A 20,975-nucleotide genomic window follows, 5' to 3' on the forward strand; every position below is an offset into this window, starting at 1 on the left:
GTCTTCGTAGCTACTAGCAAATATGCCCGTGCGTTGCAGCGGGAGGCAAGAAAATATTATGTGCTAACCATTTAACACAGTGGCTCACCATGTTGCCATTTACTTTTTTTCTCACTCTCGCCGATGATGGTCACAATGTCAACGTGATCACAATGCATTCGATGTGGTAAATCCCAAGCTATGAGCTTGCTAGTGCATGCCACCCTTGTCATTATGTTGCGCAAGAAACATTTAAAATTTTAGAAACAAATCTCATCGACCACGAACTAGTCCCAATGCCAGGACATATAAAAACTTTCAAAAAACTAATCAAATCCTAGACATAAAATACTTTTGAATAGGTGAACAATTTTTTGAGTAGACAATTTTTTTTTGAAAATTTGGATTTTCTCAAAAAATCACGAACATTTGTTTTGTTTACAAATATTTTAAAAATGTATAAACAGTTTTCGTATTCATTAACACTTTTTGACTCTACTAACAATTTTTGAATCGATGAACTTTTTAAAAAATTGGGGAAGAAAGTTTTCAAAAAATATTTATTTTTATTTATGTGAAAATTTTCTAAAATTTCATGGAAATGGTTTTCAGATTCCCGAATATGTTTTGGATACACGGTCATTTTTTTTTAAATCATGAACAAGATTTTATTTCCCAACCATTTGTTTCTATAAATTATGTTTTTTTAATTTGTGAACAGTTTTGCAAAACCACCAAATTTTTTTGAATCTACAAAAAAATTATGATTTTCTGAACACACACACACACACACACACACACACACACACACACATATATATATATATATATATTATGATTTCTCAAACATATTTTTGAAACTCAAACCTTTTGAAATTCCTAAATTAATTTAAAGGAGAAAGAAAACAGAATGAGAAAGAAAAGACAAAATAATAAAATGAAAACAAACAGGGGAGTGAAGCACCGCATATGGGCCGTACATGGGGAGGAGATGCCTGAGAAAAGAGAGATAAAAAGTGTGGAGGACGGGTATCGAACCCTGGTCTGGTGGCTACGGAATCTACGGGGCGACCACTCTGATGGTTGTGGATCTGTGGTTTTTCCTCGTCTCAACTATTTATAACAATCAATCAGGCGGCGACTTTTAATCTAAAAATCGAATCGTTTTCTTCACTTATGAATGGCATAGTGGGTGATTTATAGCAATTTAGGGGGTGTTTTTTTTTACGGACCAACAGAAACCCAGTGTTTTTTTTGCAACGGGAAAATAAGTATCCATGAACCCGTTAAAGAAATGTGCCACCAACTGAGACCTTCCCTGCTGACACTGAGAAACTGAAATTCTTTTTGTGCATACATTCAGCAAAGCAATTAAATCAAAATGTAACATTCCAAAGCTAATAAAAGGATTTTCTTTCTTACACCATGGGGAAAGTTCATAAAATCTAGCAATCAAGCAAAAAAGGAATTTACCTATAGTTACCAACAAATAAAGCATTATAACTCTTAAAAAGATTTAAATCAGTGCTGAAGATTGACTAAAAATGAGTAGATAAATTCAAGTGTCACACTTCGAGACAACTAATTTACATGTCATGAAGTTGCAGTGAAGAGATAATTTGGTCCCATTAGGAAAATGATTACAAATGAAATATTTTGATGCCAGCAAAACTTTTCAGTGAAAATAAAAATTGAATGCCGGAGGCATATCTGAATGAATGATCTGTTTGGTTGATGAAATACCACCAAAAAAGCATCAACACCTCTAAATGAATGATCCGTTAGACTGACGAGATACCATCACAAGAGGATCAGCTTCACCTTCTTGTGGACCACCTTCAGATTACAGTCTAATCTACGGATGGCTGCTATGACAGTCTTGTATAATTACCTAGCCTTATCTCTGAGTGTTCTGCACCTGAAGTTCTATGCTATCTGAAAAACGGGAGCAAGCATTCAGAGAATCCATCCAAAACATTAATTTGGTCATGTTTACATTCTGCGACTTTGTGCAACATATCATGGAAAAATTCACAAATAAAATCCATAAAGTACAGTGCACACACTTGGTGAAGAGCCCTTATACATAGTCACAAATTCTATAGCTTTACTCCATTCTCTCATGATCATACATTTCTCTATTGTTGGCATGTATTAGAATTGGCTCCCGTGGTCAAGATAACAATGCAGGTAAATGTGTGTGCACACCTCATGGTCGTGTCTGCCACCCTTCGTAAACAAATCCATGCTGCCTCCCATGCTTGAGTATCTAGAAGCAAACATTTCAATCTGTAGCAATAAATAGACAATAAGTAATTATGTTAAGCTCTAAACCCATAACTCCCTCTAGCCGATAACAAATTCCACTACATACAGAAATTGCATTATGTACTTTGACCAAGTTCATTGTGAAGAGAATACCGTCCTTTTTCTGAAACCTTAAAGCCTTCTGAATGATTTTGATGCATAGCAGTAATGTCATACACTTTGCGCCATTCGAAAAATGTTACCAAAAAAAAACCTTGCATCCACTAAACAACTGTTGTTGAATCTCAAAGTTGGATTAGGTATTGCAGAAAAGTGTAAGCAGGGTGGAGACCAAAAGGTAGAAATTGGTCCATAAATTGATATGAATGGAATTGCGACCTCGCTGTTTTGAAGGTTGCCGAAAAAAATAGAACTCTAAACCAAAATGCTCAGAAACTACTATGCACGCTCCAATTGACACAGTGAGCCCAGCATCATGGCCAATTAGAAACGAAGCTCGCATCTGCAGAAAAGACAGGATTTTTTTGGCACCGGAAATTACTTCTGCCTTGCAGTGATGAAACAAACAAAAGGCTAATTTAAGTGACTAAGGTAACTGCCTCTCTGGGAACTGGAAATTGCAAGTTCCTGCTGAGTTCCAAACTGCTGTTGAGCTAGTAGAATTCAGACATGCTCTTCGCTGGTTGAAGTTTGCTTGAAAATTAAATCAAGCTAAAGCCAAGCGTATGATCAAATGCAGTTTAGGGCATAATTCTGATGGATGGCTGCATACTGATAGCGTTTATAGAACTACATTATCTCACAATTTGAATACAAAGACATCATGAACTGGGAGAAATAAATGAGTAGAGCCTGAGCTTTCTGAACACCATTTAGACAATTATAGGAGATACTATTATACCTCCTGTCTAGAGGATCCAATCAAGTGAAAAGTCCCAAGGTCCCAAAAAATAATTGTCTTATCAGCTGAACCTGGATAATTTTTTGGAAAAAACAGAAAACAAAAGTTACAACTAACCAAGTCTAGATTATATAAATAGTTTTAGAGGAAAGATGTTATTCGGGAACAAATCTCATGTTCTTGTACAGGTTTTACAATATATTATCATCCAAAATACCTATGTCTATCAAGTAAGAATATGATCTTTCAGCCTATCAAAATATGAATCTTTCAGACTTGAATCAAACACGGAGCAAATAGGAACTTCTTCATGAACTTATTAGTCCATGGATTTGAATCAAAAGGGAGCAGCAGTAAAAAAAAATAGGGAGCAACAGTACCTTTCTTGTGAAGGGGGTATGGAATAGGCAGTAGTACCTTTCTTGCGAAGGGGTCATGGTCAGGAGGGTGTCGGAGATGCTGCTGCAAGTTTTCGCTCCTCTACAGCGGTTGTAGGAGACCGTATTGATATATCGACATCCAGTAGTCCACCGGCAACAGGGCTTACTTCTTCCTATTGTGAGATAATTATTACTTCTTATATTATCATAGATATGTGTCAACTAACTTTCCAAGTGCCAGGTTCAAGAAGCGAATACTAAATACATCTCCAGCGGTGCACCATGTTAGCACACAACATTCATTTAATCCGACCCCGATAATATTCATGGTTCACTCCCAGAATTAGCTTTCCTAGAATTTCTATAGCAACCAATAATCACCTCTGAATGGGGCTTCAACTTGTAAAAGTGACAACAACAATGCACATTCCAACAATCCATCACTTTGTGAAAGTATCTGACTTTATTGCCCATCTCAGAAAACAATGATTCAGTTACAACATTAGTGCAGTACACTGATCGGTTATTCAAGAAAGGAAACAGTAAGAGCAAACAAATAGTAGCAAGTAGCAACATTAATTAAAAAGAAGAAACCTGGAACTGGCTACCAAATAATGTGAACATCTAGTGAAAAAAGTGCACTATCATTTGCGTAACATGTGGTGAGAAAATACAACGCAAATTCAAAACTGTACATCTCTGTTATTATGTTCTCTCTTTCTAACATCCCGATAGCAATATGCCCATATCCAAAAGAAAAATTAATACTTTGTGATTCTAGCCAGTGAGGCAGCTTCTAATCCCCTTCAAGAGCAATAAAATCATATGGAAAATTAGCCACATAATAAATTCATATTACTGAACTCCTGAGCTCTGAATGAGAAACAAAAAGGCTGACCGATGGGGAGCGGCAGCGGGGCGGGACTGTTTTCCTGGATTTAGCGCTCGATGTGGGTCGTCGAGATGTGTAAGAGCCAATACAAAGTATATTGTAAATTCCATCAGAATTTGATTCCACCCAAGAAAAAACTCACAGCTATGTTCATTTCAGAAGAAAGAAAATTAAGAATATCCAAATGTCCATTTAAATTTTGGGAAGATGACAGTTGCTGGCAACGGATCAGCCAGGAGGAGGCATGTGAGGACGTGGTCATACTGGTCGCCGAGGCACAGGACGGTGGCCAGGATCTCCTCTTGCAGGATACACTCATCTTCATGTTGGTTCAATAGTTCAGTATCGTGCTGAAGACAACATCTCCTCTTTCTCTCCATTCTCTACGCTAATATATAATGAATCAAAATGTACAGAACATGAGTAGTATATGAACGAACACTTTCACATTACTGTTGGATGGAACACCGAAGGAACAAAAAAGCAGAAAATTACCTCCTGTCTGTTGGGTCAATTGACCGAACAGTTGGCGTGCAGCCGTGTAGATGGCCGCTGGATATAGACAAGGCGATGGACTTCGCGCCTGCAAGTTGCAATGGCATGGAGGGCAGGTATTGTGTACGTCCTGCAGCACCGGCCAGAGGTCCGGGAGAGGCCGAAAGTCGGAGAGGAGGGTTCTCCATGACAGAAGTCGGAGAGGAGGGCGGGCTGTGCCGGGCGTTGGGAAGGAAATAGGAGGTCAAGCTGGTGGTGCGGGGGTTGGGTCTGGTCCGGGAGGAGCGCTGCCGGAGGTAGGGCCGCCTCGCCATCACGGCCTCCGCTCCGCGCGGCAGCGCAAGACGGCGGCGGCGGCGGCGCCGTACCCGTACGCGAGGAGGAGAGCCCGTGCTTGTGCAGGTGTGTGCGTTTTTCTCTGTTTTGCACTTAAAGTAACGTGGACGCCTCGCCCTCCTCCGGCTCAGCTCGTCGTCGTCCTCCTGTCGCTCGCCGACGAGATCGCCATGACGCCGCTCGCTCTCCTCCCAGCTCCTCCTCCTGGCCGACCTCGCGTGTGCTCTGCCCGCCGCTTCACACACCGGGGCCGCCACCTTGCCGACGTCCCAGCGAGCCTCCCGACAGCCGTCGGCGGCATCTCCACTCTCCCCCGCGCTTGGCTGCCCTCCGCCTCGCCCCGCCTCGCCCCGCCTGGAGCCCGGGCGTTTTCTCAGTTAAAAAGGAGCGCGAGTGGAATTCTAATAAATCTAAGGGTCAATTTGTAAAATCAAAACGTTTTTCCAGATACACTTAAATCGGGACCGCGGGTTGATTTCCCGGAAACTGCGGGGCTTTTCTGCAAAACGTGCGACGACGGACGACCAGAAGCACTCGGTGGTTTATTAGTAGGTAAAAGATAAAGATAAAGAGGTAAAGATAAAGATAAAGATTAGTAGATGTACGATTTTCGCTCTCTCGCTCTCTGTGGAAGTTCAATTAGAAAGGAATGAAGCGTGCCCCTTGGTTTGGGGCCTCTTTTTTTAAAAGAAGTCAAAACCCCGGCCTCTGTGTCAACATGATACATACAGCAATTTTTATTAATTATTGAGTAGAATACACAACAAAGACAACCACGAGCGAACCATACAAGATATGAAAGTTTGGAGCTTTTTGTTTTCCTTGACAGAAGCGATATAGAGCCGGGAAAGAAGGCGATGGATAGTACCCTATATCACTGGCCTGCGCCTGGATCTGAGTCGGCTGCCGTGGTGGAGCGACACGGAAGATGTCTGGTGGGGAGGTCGGCAGGTGACTTCGACTGTGGTCGGGCCACTCATCGCCGGCGCAGGTGGTACCGGTCGTGGATGTGATCCGCTCCTCCTCCTCCCTCTTTCCTCAGTCGAGTGCGTGTTGGCTCTGATCTGGTGATGTTCGGGGCAGAATGGTCACTGTCGGCTCTGTCAGTTGGGAGTTGTAGGTCGGGCCAAAGTCGATGCCTTTGGATGATCTCGGGGTTGTATAAATGCAGTCGGCAACCCTGATGGTGGGAGACGTGTTATTCATTGTCGGAGTGTGCGGCTCGGGTGCGGGATGGGAACCATGGCCACGCGGGGTCGCATGGTGGCTGGTGTTTGGAGTAGCGTGGCGGTGGTGTGGCAGGTGCTCTGGCTGCTAGCAGTACCTTGGTTTGGCGGAGGTAAGGGAGCGCGGGGTGCATAACTTACCCGGTTTTGGCCTGGCCGGCAGCGGTGGCGTCCGCGGGCATCGTACCTTTCTTGAATGCTCTGTCCCGGTCGCTCCCTACCTTTCGTGTTGTTCGGGGTGAAAACTTGATCCTTTGGATCGGGCAATGGCAACACTTCAGTGTCGTGCCCTTCTTGAAAGAACCTCCTTGAAGTCCATGCTATGTCCGTGTCGGGCTTCACCTCTCCGCGGTGGCTAGTTCACGGTGGAGGTCTTCGCCGTCTGTGTAGTATGCTTGCTGGTTGGCTGAGTGGTGTTGCCTTTGTATCTTTGCCTCGGGTGTGTGTTGTGTGATGGTGTCTTGTTGTTTGCGGTTGCTTCTTGCTTGTATGTTGGTCGTTGCATTATATACAAAGCGAGGCAAAAGCCTTTTTTCAATACTTGTACGACAGTATGACAAAATGGGCCAACGTTCAACAGTGCTATTGCCAGTTGCCACACGGCCCATAGGCCGAAAGGGCACAGCCTATATGAGGTTATGCACAAACTGCGCCCACTAAACTAAATAACTGCACCGCGCCACGGAGGACTCGTGGCGCCATGCGCTGCTGGACTGCAACATAGCCAAGTCAGTATGGTCGCTCCTTGAGGATGATGTGGTCATCCCTTTGGTGGGAGATGAAACTCCGAATGCGAAATTATGGACATTTAACCTTACCAAAACGTTGAAGGAGGATCAGTTCGTGGAGGTTCTAGTGACATTATGGGCACTATGGTGGGCTCAATGCAAGGCGATCCACAAGCAAGAATTCCAAAGCCCATTGTCCACACATCTCTTTATTAGTAGGTATTTGGATGAGGTGCGAGGAAGTCAGAGGGGCCAAAGTAGAAGTAATTGTCCAGCTATCATTCGAGCTCCTCAAGCATGGAAGCCACCGCTCGTGGGACATGCAAAGCTTAACGCTGATGCAGCAGTGGCAAAAAATGCAAACAAAGGAGCCGTGGGAGTTGTGTGTAGGGATGAACATGGAAATTACCTGGGGGCTTCTGCGGTTGTCTTTGAAGGTTTGACGGAGCCTGAAACTTTGAAAGTGTTTGCGTGTCCAGAAGCTCAAGCTCTAGGTGAGGATTTGGCACTTCGCAAGATCCATATCGCTACCGACTGTCTGAGAGTCATGCATGAGCTTAAGGAGACAGAGCAGCGTGGTGAGTACTGTATGATAGTGAAGGAGATTAACTCTCGTAGATCCGTTTTTTTGGCATGTGAAATATGCCACGAGCAGCGCGAGCACAATTTTGAGGCTCATACTATTGCTAAGATGGCTACTAGCTTGGATGTGGGACGTCATTTGTGGCTCTCCAATCCTCCTAGTAACCTTTGTATCCCACAAACCTTGTTTGATTGAATTAAAAGCGCTGTTTCGTCTCAAAAAGAAACACTAAATAACTGCACGAACAAACTGAGAAATTGCAGTTCTTGTGACCGTTCAGTCTTCAGCTAGTTAAACTGTTTGAAATGATTGATGAAGCAACCAACCAGGTGGATAAAACCCAAAAGTTTAGTAGCTCCTCAAGTGGCTGGTTTTGGTTTTGCTACACCTATCCTCGGCCACTGCCTTCCTCATATGAAAAATCCCTTGCACGCGTACAACTTTGTGTACTCATGTTTGGTGTTCCGTAAGCACGGAACCTCACAGCTGGTACATCTCTGCCACTGCCCTGTGGTGGCAACATACCTCAGCATGAGACGTGATGATAGAGATTCCACAAAACCAGCCGTGCTTTGTACTACTGCTCTGGGCAGGTCCTGATCGTCCAAGAAAAAAAAACGGTTGCGAGGATGTGTTTGGGTAAGGTAGACTCTTCAGTGACAAAGGATACACTGGCTAAGCAACAGACAACAAGAAAGAATGCCAGGTCATTAACAGAGATGCGTCGTGTTTCAGCATTCACTCTTTTTACAGAAAGACCAACGAAACCATACATACAGGTGCGTCCAGAGCAAACCTGCTGTGCCACAATATTACAAGCAGACAATAATTCACAGAGATCCGAATAATTCACAAATTGTTAAAAATGTTATCAGTCTTCAGTGCGACGCTGTCGTTCCATCCTCTTTCATCGGAGACTCCACACGTAGGCTGTTCTCACGATGGTAGAGAGATTCCGCGCCCTGGTTTTACAAGCAAGAGTTATGAATACCAAGTAGCTCGTCATGTTATATCTGCTACTACCTCTGTTTGCCAAATATAAGACGTTTTGGCAGTTTAAAATGATATTGGATTCATGCCTAGAAGAAGAATATAGGAACAGAGGGTGTGCTGTATTATTTAGGAACAGAGGGTGTATTATTTAAAGTATTGGATCCATGCCTAGAAGAAGAATATAGGAAGTGATACTTCTATGAAGATTGGTACTTGAACTAAATCGCTGAATTGTGTTCTAAATTTTTATGGGTATTCATATCATTGTTGTCTAGTGAGAGGAAAGGTGGTTCGTCATTTATTTTTTTCATGTTTGATTTGGATACTGGGAACAGTCAAAATCATGTCTACGAAAACTTGGTGACTGATGATTCCCTAAACCTAGAAATATACTTCAATAGTAAGTAAAGCAAATCATGCCTATCCCACAAAGCATACTTCCAATCATTGCTTGATATTTGAGAGGGTTGATACAAAAGCAAAAAACCATGAAATCCATTTCCATGTACTAGACAATGCTTTCCACTCTGAATTTCAAATGTCATGATTCACGAATCAAATGTAAATCTTGATAGAACCCACTATAGTACATGTACAAAAGTAACCAAGGGTCAACACATTGAACCCATTCATGGTTTGTCTGCTATGATGCACTACTGGCCTAAAAATAGGTACATTGATGTAATTTGAAGATGCTCCCCCCGTCCCATAATATAAGAGCGTTTTGGACACTAGTGTAGTGTAAAAAACGCTCTTATATTATGGAACAGAGGGAGTAAATACTAGCAACTGAGAGTTTGTAGACCAATTCGCTAATGAAATATGAACAACTGAAAGTTTGTAGACCTTCTATATAGAGAGCGGCGTTAGCCAAAGGCAATTACCATTCTATATATCCTTACTAACTATTCAACACGATGTAGACTAAAATACACTTACTTGGAATATCGTTCCAAGCTTTTTCAACGCTTTTCCTCGCAACTTCAGAACATCTTTTGAGACAGTGCTATCTTTAAGAACCTGAAGACCAAAGAGATCAAGAAAGCATGAGGGGGGGAAATCCAGACATCTCTTTCTACGTAAGATAAGCTTAAAAAGATAAGCTTTGACAAAATAATTGTGACAAAAATATGGAAAAAGCCAAACTTACTGCTTGGCATACTCGGGAAAGAGTTGACTCGATATCGACCACATTAATTTTCCATAGAGAATTAAGCATGGCTTCTTTTTTCTCCTCAAAACTCTTCATAAGCTGCTCTTCCTTATCGGCACCCTCCTCCACCTTTTTCATTCCTTCTTGTAGCTGCATCAGAGCAATAGCACCTGTAACGAGCAATAGTTGTATCAGAGCAACATACTAATACATTCAACAAATAACTAAACAATGGCTTAGAATTACCTGAAGCAGCATGAACTTGCGATTTAATGGTGTGACCCTTGTCTCTTACCCACTCAGCTATGAATGGTACACCCATATACAATTTACTCTTTCCAAGTTCTCTTGCCGCTTGCCGTACATAAATATATCCAACAGTGTGAAGCATAGCCTCACCAAAAGCTGAAAAATGGTTGCAAGCAAGTCAACGACTTGAGAAGGCTAACTGAAAAATGGTTCTACCAACTACCAAAGATTCCTCGTACAATAAAGGGTTTTATGTCCCTTGACTATGGATTTTTTTTTCTATGATAATAGAACTGGAACTGATTTCTTGAGGGGAAAATATGTAAATGAAGCATCTACAGGAAACAAAATGGACCGCATTAAAAGGCCCACTATTGCAAATTCACATGATATACCTGCTTCTGATAAACGCTTGGCTTCTGCATTCGCCCAGTGCACAAAATCATCCTTTCTACCATCCACATATGGCTGAAGTCGATCCTTTAGGCTCTGAGTAAGCTTTTTCTCTCTTTCAGTTTGCAACTCCTGTGTCAGAGGAGAGTTATTTGGGCTTAATTTCTGCATCGGCGTGGCACAACCTAAGCTGAATGATAATGTCAGCACACTCAATCAAAAAGAATAACATACTTTTATCTTCTCTTGAACCTTTGCTCTGGCATCTTGACTGCTTAAACCTTCATCAACCTCCACTGAAGCTATGGATGCCAGAGCAAGCTGACCAACATAATCTTCAAAATAGTCACTTCCAAAAAGCATCCCAAATACAGCAGCAGGATCAACCATGTTATCCCTGAATGCCACATTAATGAACTGAGTAAGAAGAGAATCCACAGCACATTAGCACGATGAAGTAAATTGGCAAGTTATTTCCGCGTAAAGCTGTAAGTAGTCTAGAGAGTAGTTACTTGTGTTGTTTCTGTTTTCTAAATCGGGCATCTTGTACTGATATAGCTACTTAGTCGTTATATATTATCTATCTATCCATAAATTTGAAAGGCCATCTTAAATCAACTCCCATTTTCACCGTCCTCAGTTACTCCCAAGCCTTTTTCTCACGGTGCAATCCTCTTGTTCTCTCACCATAAACAAACCACTAGATAACACTGTTCTATGCTCACAGACAGATAGTTCAGTCTAAACAATCCATAAATTCGAGAGGCCATCCTAAAAATCAACTCCCATTTTCACCGTCCGCAGGTACCCCCAAGTCTTCCTCTCACCGCTCTAGACTTTTAGGGGCAGCTATGTTTTACCCTTTTAAGAACAATACCAGTTACTTACTAAAAGTCTAGAACTCAAAGAAATTCATGACTTACGGGGAAAGACCCTCCTTTCCATGCTTATCATAAGCCTCCTTTTTCGATGGATCGCTTAGGACTTGGTAGGCCTCTCCGAGATCCTGTTAAGAGAAAGCTTTTTAAGTACTTAACCTAGTGATCTATCCAAGTGGATATTATCATTTAAGAGGCACTTGATGCCATAGAGAGACTTACAGTTAATAGATTCAACATTTAAATCGATGAGCACACAAGCACTACTCAGAAAGGAACACCACAATTATGAAACGAGGTGTGCTCGGAGTGAAACATAATATGCTCGCGCTTAACAGCTGTTAGTTGGTAATTGATCAAACTATACCTCCTAACTTTGGCTAAACTAACTTCATTCCCTCGGAGGCAAAAAAAATTATAATCTAACTTTGGTTAACTGAAATTCTAGCTCCAATATATCCTCAACCATGGGGTTAACTACATACATACATGCATCTAAAACATTGTATTTAGATGACCACGCATCTAAAACACCACAATAAACTCGCAGGGTTAAGAGAAGGCGGCGAAAATGCACCTGGAATTTCCTCGCAGCGTCGGGGTTGCCGGGATTCTTGTCCGGGTGCACCAGCCTGGCCTGAAACGCATACAAACCCCGCGGATTCAGATTCAGCACAGTATTGATATAAGACGCTGGAGACTCAAGGAGGGGTGCAAACTGCAAAGGAATCACGAATCACCTGGGCGTAGTAGGCCTTCTTGATGTCGGAGGGGGAGGCGTCGACGCTGACCCCCAGGGTTTCGTAGTAGGCGGTCTCCTTCACCATGGCCGCCGCAACCGGATCTCGCCCGCCCGCCCGCGGCTACAGACACCACGGGGACAGCGAATGCTATGACAAAATCGAGAGCGGTTAGCAGCCGAGGAAAGGAACCTGAACCCGAGAGTGAGAGAGATGCGCACCACAGCCTGCCGGTCGGTTCGAGAAGCTTCTGGAAGGTTCCCGGGGAAGAGGAGGAGAGGGGATTTGGGGGAAGTTTCTGCAGCCGGGAAGACAGCCTGATCCGCGAATATCTCTGCTGGGAGGAGTCGGGTGGTGGTGGGAGGAAGTCGTTGGGTGGGTCAACGTGGGCGGGCTGGCCCACCAGTCAGGGACGCCACGTCACGGCAGCGAGACGCCAACGTGTGATGCGCTGGCAGGCAGGCAGGCTGGCGTGTCGTCCTCGGCCGGCTGCGGGCCCGTGACTATCCGCGGCGGACGGCGAGACGCCGATGGGCTCGGCAATGGACAGTGGGCACGAGGTTCGCTTCTGCGACAGCAATGCATGCATCTTGGATTTTATAGTGGAGCTGTAGGAGCGCGTACGGCAGATCTCACGCGGGGTGACGACGACGACGACGCGAACGAGATGGCATCGGTGGCATTGGCAACAGGGCTGAGAATCTCTGGTTGCTTAACCGCGTTGTACGTGACGATTGTAATCTGACCTGTCGGTCTCTTCTGTCGTCGCAAATAGTCGCGTCGTTTTGGCCAGCACGGTCTCTCTCTAGGCACGTACGTGTATCCTCACGTACGCGTTTGGTTGCAAACAAAATCGCAACCAGGCCTAGTTAGGCCATGAAATGTGTGTTTGGTTGCAAACGCAATGGGCTGGCTCGCATGTGCATGAAGATTAAACCAGTCCTCCGCCAGGCTGAGGACCGCGCAAGCTAGCGCGCTATCTCTAGGACAAACACTTCCTCCTAGCCTCACCACCCCCGGCGGCGACGACTCGAATCTATGCAAGCGGTGGCGGCAGCAGATCCGGCAGCAGGAGCTGCTCTACTCTATCTGCCCACCGTGTGGTCATCCTTGACTCACCCATGCCCCCCCCTCCCCTGTCGTCCTCGTCTCCGATGCCGGTAAGTAACGCCGCCTCTCCCCTATGTTAGGTACATTGTTAGGCCGTTAGGCTAGGTGTAGGATCGATTTGCCCATTGCTCATCGCACCCTCGATGCGGACTAGGTTATGGATGCAAGGATGCGGCTGGTACTTCAGGCAAGAGCACTGATAGTTGTGATTCAGGCATGGGTCATGTTCATGCACAAAAGAGTTGTTCGTCGTGCCGAGAGACCTGTCATTAGATCCAATGCTTATGCGGGAGCAGGAGAGGATCGCCAATATTAACTACATATACAACTGCAACGATACAGAGGCTATGTGGATGCTTAGAATGAAAAGAACACCATTTGTCAGACTTGTTCAAACCTTCAGGACCGGCGGCTGCTAGAAGATAGTATCCACACCAGTGTGGAAGAGCAAGGCTCCATGTTTCTTCATATTGTTGGTCATAACCAGAGGTTCAGGGTTATCCACAACACGTTCAGAAGGTCAATGACCATCTTGAGATACTTGAAGCAAGTGTTGTATGCTGTTGAGGAGCTCAGAGGAGAGATGATCAAGTCACCAACTGGCCGGACTCCTACCAAGATTCGTACAAGCTCAAGATGGTATCCATACTTCAAGGTGAGTAATGTAGTATGTACTTCATTGCTTGATATACTTGGGTAGTTCAAGGTGAGCACCAACACAATCTTCATTTACAATTCCAGGATTGCATTGGGGTAATAGATGGTACTCATGTCACTGCCAGAATGTCTCGGTCACAGTCTATAGCATACAGGGGAGGAAGCACTACACAAGCCAGAAAGTGCTTGCTGCTATTGAGTTTGATTTGAAGTTCACCTATGTCCCGGCTGGTTAGGAAGGGTCAGCACATGATGCTAATATTATCAGTGACAGCATCAGTCGTCCTAATGGCATCAACATCCCTGATGGCAAGTTCTACCTAGGAGATGTTGGTTATGCATGTCGGCCAGGTGTTCTTCCACCCTTCAGGGAAACCAGGTACCATCTGAACGAGTTCTCTGGCAGGAACTATCCTAGGACTGCTCAAGAACTGTTCAATCTCAGACACTCTGGCCTTAGAGTAACAGTTGAGAGGGCATTTGGAGCTCTGAATAATAGGTTTAAGATCATGGATCGGAAGCCATTCCACCGTGATGCTACCCAGGTCAAACTTGTTCTTGCATGTTGCATTTTGCATAACTGGATCCTACAATGGGGAATTGATGAACTTGTGCCCCAGGAGGAAGAGGTGACGCCTGATGATCTTAACCTCGGTGACCATGGTGTTGAGGCATTTGACAACGACGCCTGAAAGAACAAAAGGCTGGAGTGGGCATAAGCAATGTGGGATAATAGAGGTCAGACAAGGATCTGAAAAAGAAGAAGAGAAAGAGCAGCAATAGAAGAGGAAGACAAAGAGGAACAACAGCACCAGCAGTAGAAGAGGTAAGAGGAAGAGGAAGAGGAGGGATGATGAAGTTTCCCCCTATTTGGCTCTTAATAATGTGTACTGTCATTTGATAGTAGGTAGGATGAACTATAATTTGTTTCGTAGCTAGGAGTGAAACTGTTAAGATCGTGTGTGGTAAGGTCACCGCTAGTGAGAAGTGGTGGCAACACCTAAGAGCATCTTCAGCGCGCCCCCAATAGGCCCCCCAGGCCATTTTTAGCGCCGACGCCCAAAAATCGGCCCAGTCGCGCCCACAGGATCTAGTTTATCGCCGGTTTGGGCTAAAATAATAGCCGGCGAACCCGAGCCGAACCCAAGCCCCCCGGGGTCGCCTGGGGGCGCCAACCAAGCGAAAAGGCGCGTGGGTCCGCTCTGTCGGCGAGAGAAGGCCCTTTTCCCGCCGATCCCCTCGCTTTTCTCCTCCGTTTCCATCCATCCCCCCTTTTGCCCTCTTCTCCCGCCATTCTCCTCCCTCTCCCCTCCATCCGTCCGCCATGCCACCGAAGAAGTACATGGCCCCTTGCGCCGCTACCGATGCTGACGCCACCCAGTCGAAGTAGAGGAAGCAGAGGGCGCCACCGTCCAAACCCCCGGGCATGTCAAACACCGACTGGAAGGCAGAGGTCCAACACCGGGAGGCTGTCACCACCGACCGGCGGAACAGGCTCAACGCCAAGAGGGCCCGGGACAGGGCGGCTGTGGCCGTGGCGGAGCAGGCAGATTGCGGGGCGGAACAAGTAGAGGCGTCTCGCGCGGGGATGATGAATCCGCCCGGAGGCCACGGCTCGCATGCTCCCTGGAGCCAGCAGAGCGTCGGGTCGCCGGCCAGCTTCTCGCCAGCGCCACACCCCTGGGGGTGCGCGCCCTCGCCTGGCTGCGCCGACGGCGACGCATGCGGCGGGTTCAACCCCAACATCACCTTTCCACATGGCCACCCCGCCCAGCGCACGCCCTCACCCATGTTCGCCGATGTCCAGTACCCCCCGTACACCTACTCGTCGCCGGCGTACGCATCCTCCCCGACGCCGCCTCTGCGCCATGGCGCGCTGCTCTTCTCACAAGCCTCATCATTGCATCTCGGCAACCCCGACGCTATGGAGGCCGACATGGACGACATCATCACGACCAGCTCGGCCGCCACCGTCGTTTCCCCTAGGTTCAAAGCCCAAGAAGATACAATGGACCTCAATGACGACATGGACGACGAGCTCGACTATGGTGAGGAGGAGGTAGAGGAGGAAGAGGAGGAGCCGGTGCCATCTCCGGTGAGGAAAGGTGTCGTGGAAACGTCACGGCAGATGTCCTAGTGTGAGGACTTAGTCATGAAGCCAACGCATCTATGTGGTAGCTTGAGAGGGGTTGATCGGGACAAGAGACGCGAGGCGGATCAACACACAAGACAAGGATTTAGACATCTTCGGGCCCCGGGAAACATCATCCGGTGATAGCCCTACATGATGTTTGTGGCTAGGTCTCATTATGCTCATGAGAGAGACGCCGCATAACCGGCTCTCCTCTAGTTGTGTCTAGCCTTAACGATTATTTTCCTGCCCCCTCCTCTTGGGGTGCCCCGCCCCTCCTTATATAAGTTGAAGGGGCGGGTTACATGTAGAGTCAAACTCGGATTAGGACTTAACCTATTTTGACGTCTTACCATGGGCTTCTCACCATGGGCTTCTTAACATCTTGGGCTACTTAACGTAGCCGGCTTACAATCTGGCTTACCATCTGGCTTAACTGTCTGGCTTAACTGCCTGCCGGCTTACCATGCTTAACTGTCCGCCGACTTACAATGCTTAACTGTCCGCCGGCTTACAATGCTTAACTGTACGCCAGCTTACAATGCTTAACTGTCTGCCGGCTTACAATGCTTAACTGTCCTCCGGCTTACAATGCTTAACTGCCCGCCGGCTTGTAATCTGCCAGGTCACTAATGAAACACCAAGTCCCAGCCGGGACATATCTCCCGCTACAAAAAAAGACACATCTGTGACATTTTGGGCCGAATGAAAAAAAATCTGTCATACTTATGACACTTCTATGACGATAATTGTGACAAAACCCGGTATCATCATAGATGTGGTGGGCTCCTAATTCTATGACAAAAAATCATGACAGAAAATGGGCTTTTCGTCCTGGGCGGGCCGGAGACGCAGCTGCATAACATTCTTTGGGCCGTCCATGACGGAAAAAACCGTGGTAGAAGCGAGGGCGAGGAAAATTTCCGGGAGTTCCCGGTTCGGTGGGTGGTCAGGGGCCGAGCGATGCGCGTTTCTCTCGTACACGTACGCGCATGTGTGCGAGGCGTTGGGCTCTAACTGAACCCGAGCGAGGCGTCGTCTGACTGAACCCGATCGATTGCACTGCAGGCTACGCGTTACTGAACCCGAGCGGTCGAGTGATTCCTTCGCTACTGCTGCTAACTGAAGCCGATCGATGCTGCCTCTGGATGAACAGTGAGCGTTGCAGGGGGGGTTTGGATGAACAGTGAACGATGGGGGTGGATGAACAGGACCCCATGGCGTTGCCTCTGGATGAACAGGACCCTGATCGATCGAACCGGTTGGGGCTGGATGAACAAGACCCCGTGGAGGGCTGGATGAACAGGACGACCCCGTGGAGGGCTGGATGAACAATAGATGGTGGAGGGGTGGGTGAACAGTAGCCCATGGAGGGGTGGTTGAATAGGACCCCGTGGAGAGGGGTGGTTGAATAGTAGCCGGTGGAGTAGCGCGCGGTGGAGGCTGGATGAACAGCAGCCCATGGATGAACAGTCGCAGGTGGAAGCTGGAGGAGGTCGACGGTGGATGAACAGTAGCCTGTGGAGGCTGGATGAGGTCGACGGTGGAGATGAACAGTATCCCGTGGAGTCCCGTTTTGCGGTACACCACACCCCTCCCGATGAACAGGACCCCCATTTCGACCGTAGCGCTCCAACACAAGTCCGTTTTGCGGTACGCCACACCCCTCCCGATCAACAGGATTCCGTTTCGACCGTAGGAGGTCCAACACAAGTCCGTTTCCTCCGTTTTGCGGTACGCTATACCCTTCCCGATGAACAGGATACCGTTTCGAACGTGGCTGGTCGAACACAAGGCCGTTTCCTCCGTTCTATGGTACGCCATGCCTCGTTTCCATCGCCTGTTCCGTCCAAGCCGGTTGGCTCCCACGCGTTCCGTTGCCTCCCGATGAACATGACGCATTTTGTTGCCTCCCCATGAACACGACGCATTTTGTTGCCTCCCCATGAACACGACGACGACGCAGTTTCTCCGTTCCGACCCAGCCATGTACACGAGCCCTGGCCGTACATATGCGTGAGTAGGCGTTCGAGACCCCGCCCGTATGTACGTACATGGCCGTATTTACTTTCTTGCACCCTGGCCGTTGTATGTACGTGTACATGCTACGTGCGCGCCTCTACTACGACACGTGCGCCTCTCTACATCAACCAGTATGTACGTACACGTTCGCGACCAGAATGACAATGCTACGTATGCTTTGACCAGGTGGGTCCCGATTGTCAGGCAATTCCTTTTGTGCGAAGATGTAGCTGGTGGATCCCAGCAGTCAGGGGGGCGAATCGTTTTTTTTTTGGACGCACTTCCTTGCGTGCGAAGATGTAGCTGGTGGGTCCCAGCAGTCAGGGGGAACGTTTTTTCGCGAAATACAGTGGCCCATCCGGTGGGTCCCAGCTGTCAGGTGGAGGAATCATTATTTTCCGCGTAATAAGGAGGCACTTCCTTGCTGCGGCCATGGACCCAGCTGTCAGCCTCTCCACGTATAGTCCACGTCCGATGGAAGTTGTTCCTTGACCATGTTGACCACGCCGTGCCGAGAGCACCACGGCGGTGGACGAAGGCGAGGCCTAGGAAGGGGACGACGCGGCTGTGGAAGCCTGCGCGGAGAGGAGTACGAGGGTTCACTGGTTCGGCTGCGGTGTGAGGCTACCGTCGCCGCAGAATAACAGGGGTTGTGGGTGAGTAGAGGGATGGTCTGGCCAGCAGTGGGAGTAGTAGGGGGTTGTGAGGCCTCCGCGGCATCACAGCCGGCCATGGGAGGCAGGAGCACGCAGCACGACCGACGCTGGTTTGGGCGGCTAGAGCAAGAAGACCAGAGGTTGAAGAAGCACTACGGCCGTTGGATGGACATTGTACGGTCACTGGAGCTAGAATCGTTCATATTGACTAAGTTGACAAAGCCCTCCGTCCCCGTCAACTTAGTTGGCCCACAAGTCATCCTCCCACTATGGTGGGTCCCAGCTAGCAGGGGGTATTCGTTTTTTGTGTAATAAGGAGGCACTTCCTTGCGTGCAAAGAAATAGCTGGTGGGTCCGACCTGTCAGCGGGGGGAACATTTTTTCGCGAAATACAGAGGCCCTTCCGGTGGGTCCCAGTTGTCAGGTGGAGGAATCATTATTTTGCGCGTAATAAGGAGGCATTTCCTTATGTGCGGCCGTGGACCCAGCTGTCAGCCTCTCCACATACAGTCCACATTCGATGGATGCCGTTCATTGACCATGTTGACCAGGCCGCGCCGAGAGCACCATGGCGGTGGACGACGGCGAGGCCTGGGAAGGGAATGACACGGAGCCGGGGAAGACTCGGCAATGGTTGCGCATGCGGTGGGGAGTACGAGGGTTTACTGGTCCGGCTGCCATCGCCAGAAAATAACAGGATGTGTGGGTGAGTAGAGGAATGGCCTGGCCAGCAATGAGGTAGGATGGGGCGGTGCGGACTATGCGGCAGCATAGCTGGCCACAGGAGGTGGGAGCAGGCAATCCCACCGGCGCTGGTTTGGGCAGCTGGAGCAAGAAGATCAGATATTGAAGAAGCAGCACGGCCGTTGGATTAACATCCAACGGTCACTGCTGCTAGAATCGTTTGTTAACTAAGTTGACAAAGCCAAAGTACACGTCAACCTAGTAGACCCACAAGTCAGCCACCAAATCTGTCCCAAACAGCATACAACCCGAAATTTCTAGCCAGATTCAAATTAATTTTAAATCTAAATATACCTTAATTCAAATTCAATGAAATTTTACCCGCACAAAAACAATGAAATTTAAAATATCAAAATCCAAAAGAAAACAATATTTTGGAACTAATTGCCTGTTTGCTGTATTTTTTCATTTTACAACCCATTTATTATTACTTATAGCCCATTTCTTATTACTTATAGCCCATTTTCTGGGCAAAGTGCATCCCTCCTCGTCTTGAAAGATTTCCGGCCCAGCATGGCGTAGAAAAGCAAGTAGGCCTACGTTGGTTATTCTGCAAAAAACAAAATAGCTGGCTAGCCATTTTCAGAAAGGAAAAAAACAAACTGGGCAGGTCATGTGCTAAACATATGAAATAAAAGCCTGGGCTAGATGGGCCACGGGTCCCGCACAACCCAGTTGATACCCTTCTCCGTCTCAAAAAAACAAAATTACTGTGCGCGCTGCTGGGTGACCTGGGTCCCTACTGTCATCCTCACCATGTACAGTCATCTCCTTATTCCTCTCGGTTGTTGACCATGTTGACAACACCGGAGGGCGGCTCCACGGCGAGCGAACCAAGGCGGAGGACGATGGTGAGGCCTCGGACGGGAACGAACAGGAGCCGGGGAAGATGCACAAAGTTTTAGCATGCGATGTGGCCACGATGCGTGCGCGGCAGCACAGCCAGCCATGGGAGGCGGGAGCAGGCGGTCCCGCCGATGCTGGTTTGGCTTTGGCGGCTTGAGGAAGAAGAGACTGAAGAAACACGACAGACGTTGAATGTCAATCCAACGGTCAAGGTTGGCACAATCGTTTGTTGACTAAGCCGACACCAAGTAGCATACTTTTTTATTTATAAGAAGAAAAGAAAAACTGGGCTCGTTGGCCTGATAACATTCCCAAAACTGCGACTGTTTGATCTTGTGTCGCAACTAAAACTGCGAGGAAAATGCGTTCGTCTGCCGTCCTCCTCCCATGGAACGTTCGCCACATAAGTGACTAGCACCCTTGGTTTTCAACCGAGAGGTCTTGGGTTCGAGTCCCAGGAACTCTCAATTTTGTCCTCCTTCGTTCCTCGCAAAAAAGGGGAAGAAGATCAAAGACTTGGGAAGGCGTACAGAACATGCTAGTGTACCAGTAAAGAGATGTTACCGAGTTCTAGAAAAAAGAGAGATGTGCTCCTATAGCTGGTTTGAACTCAAA

At 47.2% G+C, this 20,975-nt stretch overlaps 2 protein-coding genes across 2 annotated transcripts; both read right to left on the reverse strand.

Moving 5' to 3' along the window:
* Positions 1-4,210: 4,210 nt before the first annotated feature.
* Positions 4,211-6,659, reverse strand: LOC123080725 (uncharacterized). Its single transcript, XM_044503664.1, has 3 exons — positions 6,619-6,659; positions 4,916-5,623; positions 4,211-4,803 (listed from the first exon to the last, which is right to left on the reverse strand). The coding sequence occupies exons 1-3, from the start codon at positions 6,657-6,659 to the stop codon at positions 4,752-4,754; spliced, it is 801 nt and encodes a 266-aa protein (XP_044359599.1). The 3' UTR covers positions 4,211-4,751.
* Positions 6,660-8,473: 1,814 nt separating this feature from the next.
* LOC123143135 (chaperone protein dnaJ 10) lies at positions 8,474-12,726 on the reverse strand. Its single transcript, XM_044561971.1, has 10 exons — positions 12,416-12,726; positions 12,195-12,344; positions 12,032-12,091; positions 11,500-11,582; positions 10,811-10,973; positions 10,579-10,708; positions 10,181-10,339; positions 9,932-10,104; positions 9,721-9,801; positions 8,474-8,750 (listed from the first exon to the last, which is right to left on the reverse strand). Exons 2-10 carry the CDS (start codon positions 12,279-12,281, stop codon positions 8,667-8,669), a joined length of 1,020 nt encoding a protein of 339 aa, XP_044417906.1. The 5' UTR covers positions 12,282-12,344; positions 12,416-12,726; the 3' UTR covers positions 8,474-8,666.
* Between the last annotated feature and the right edge of the window lie 8,249 nt (positions 12,727-20,975).

This window comes from Triticum aestivum, chromosome 1B, assembly GCF_018294505.1.
Source record: "Triticum aestivum cultivar Chinese Spring chromosome 1B, IWGSC CS RefSeq v2.1, whole genome shotgun sequence".
Taxonomy (NCBI): domain Eukaryota; kingdom Viridiplantae; phylum Streptophyta; class Magnoliopsida; order Poales; family Poaceae; genus Triticum; species Triticum aestivum.

Bases quoted from the DNA above. Each gene is read 5' to 3' on its own strand.
- LOC123080725 (XM_044503664.1), bottom strand. From the start codon at position 6,659: ATGCCCGCGGACGCCACCGCTGCCGGCCAGGCCAAAACCGG. The intron at 5,624-6,618 runs GTAAGTTATGCA...TTTTTAACTGAG, and splicing joins GCCGGCCAGGCCAAAACCGG to AAAACGCCCGGGCTCCAGGC. The intron at 4,804-4,915 runs GTAATTTTCTGC...ATATTAGCGTAG, and splicing joins ATTGACCCAACAGACAGGAG to AGAATGGAGAGAAAGAGGAG.
- LOC123143135 (XM_044561971.1), bottom strand. From the start codon at position 12,281: ATGGTGAAGGAGACCGCCTACTACGAAACCCTGGGGGTCAGCGTCGAC. The intron at 12,092-12,194 runs GTGATTCGTGAT...TATGCGTTTCAG, and splicing joins AGAAGGCCTACTACGCCCAG to GCCAGGCTGGTGCACCCGGA. The intron at 10,105-10,180 runs GTAATTCTAAGC...TGCTCGTTACAG, and splicing joins GCAAGTTCATGCTGCTTCAG to GTGCTATTGCTCTGATGCAG.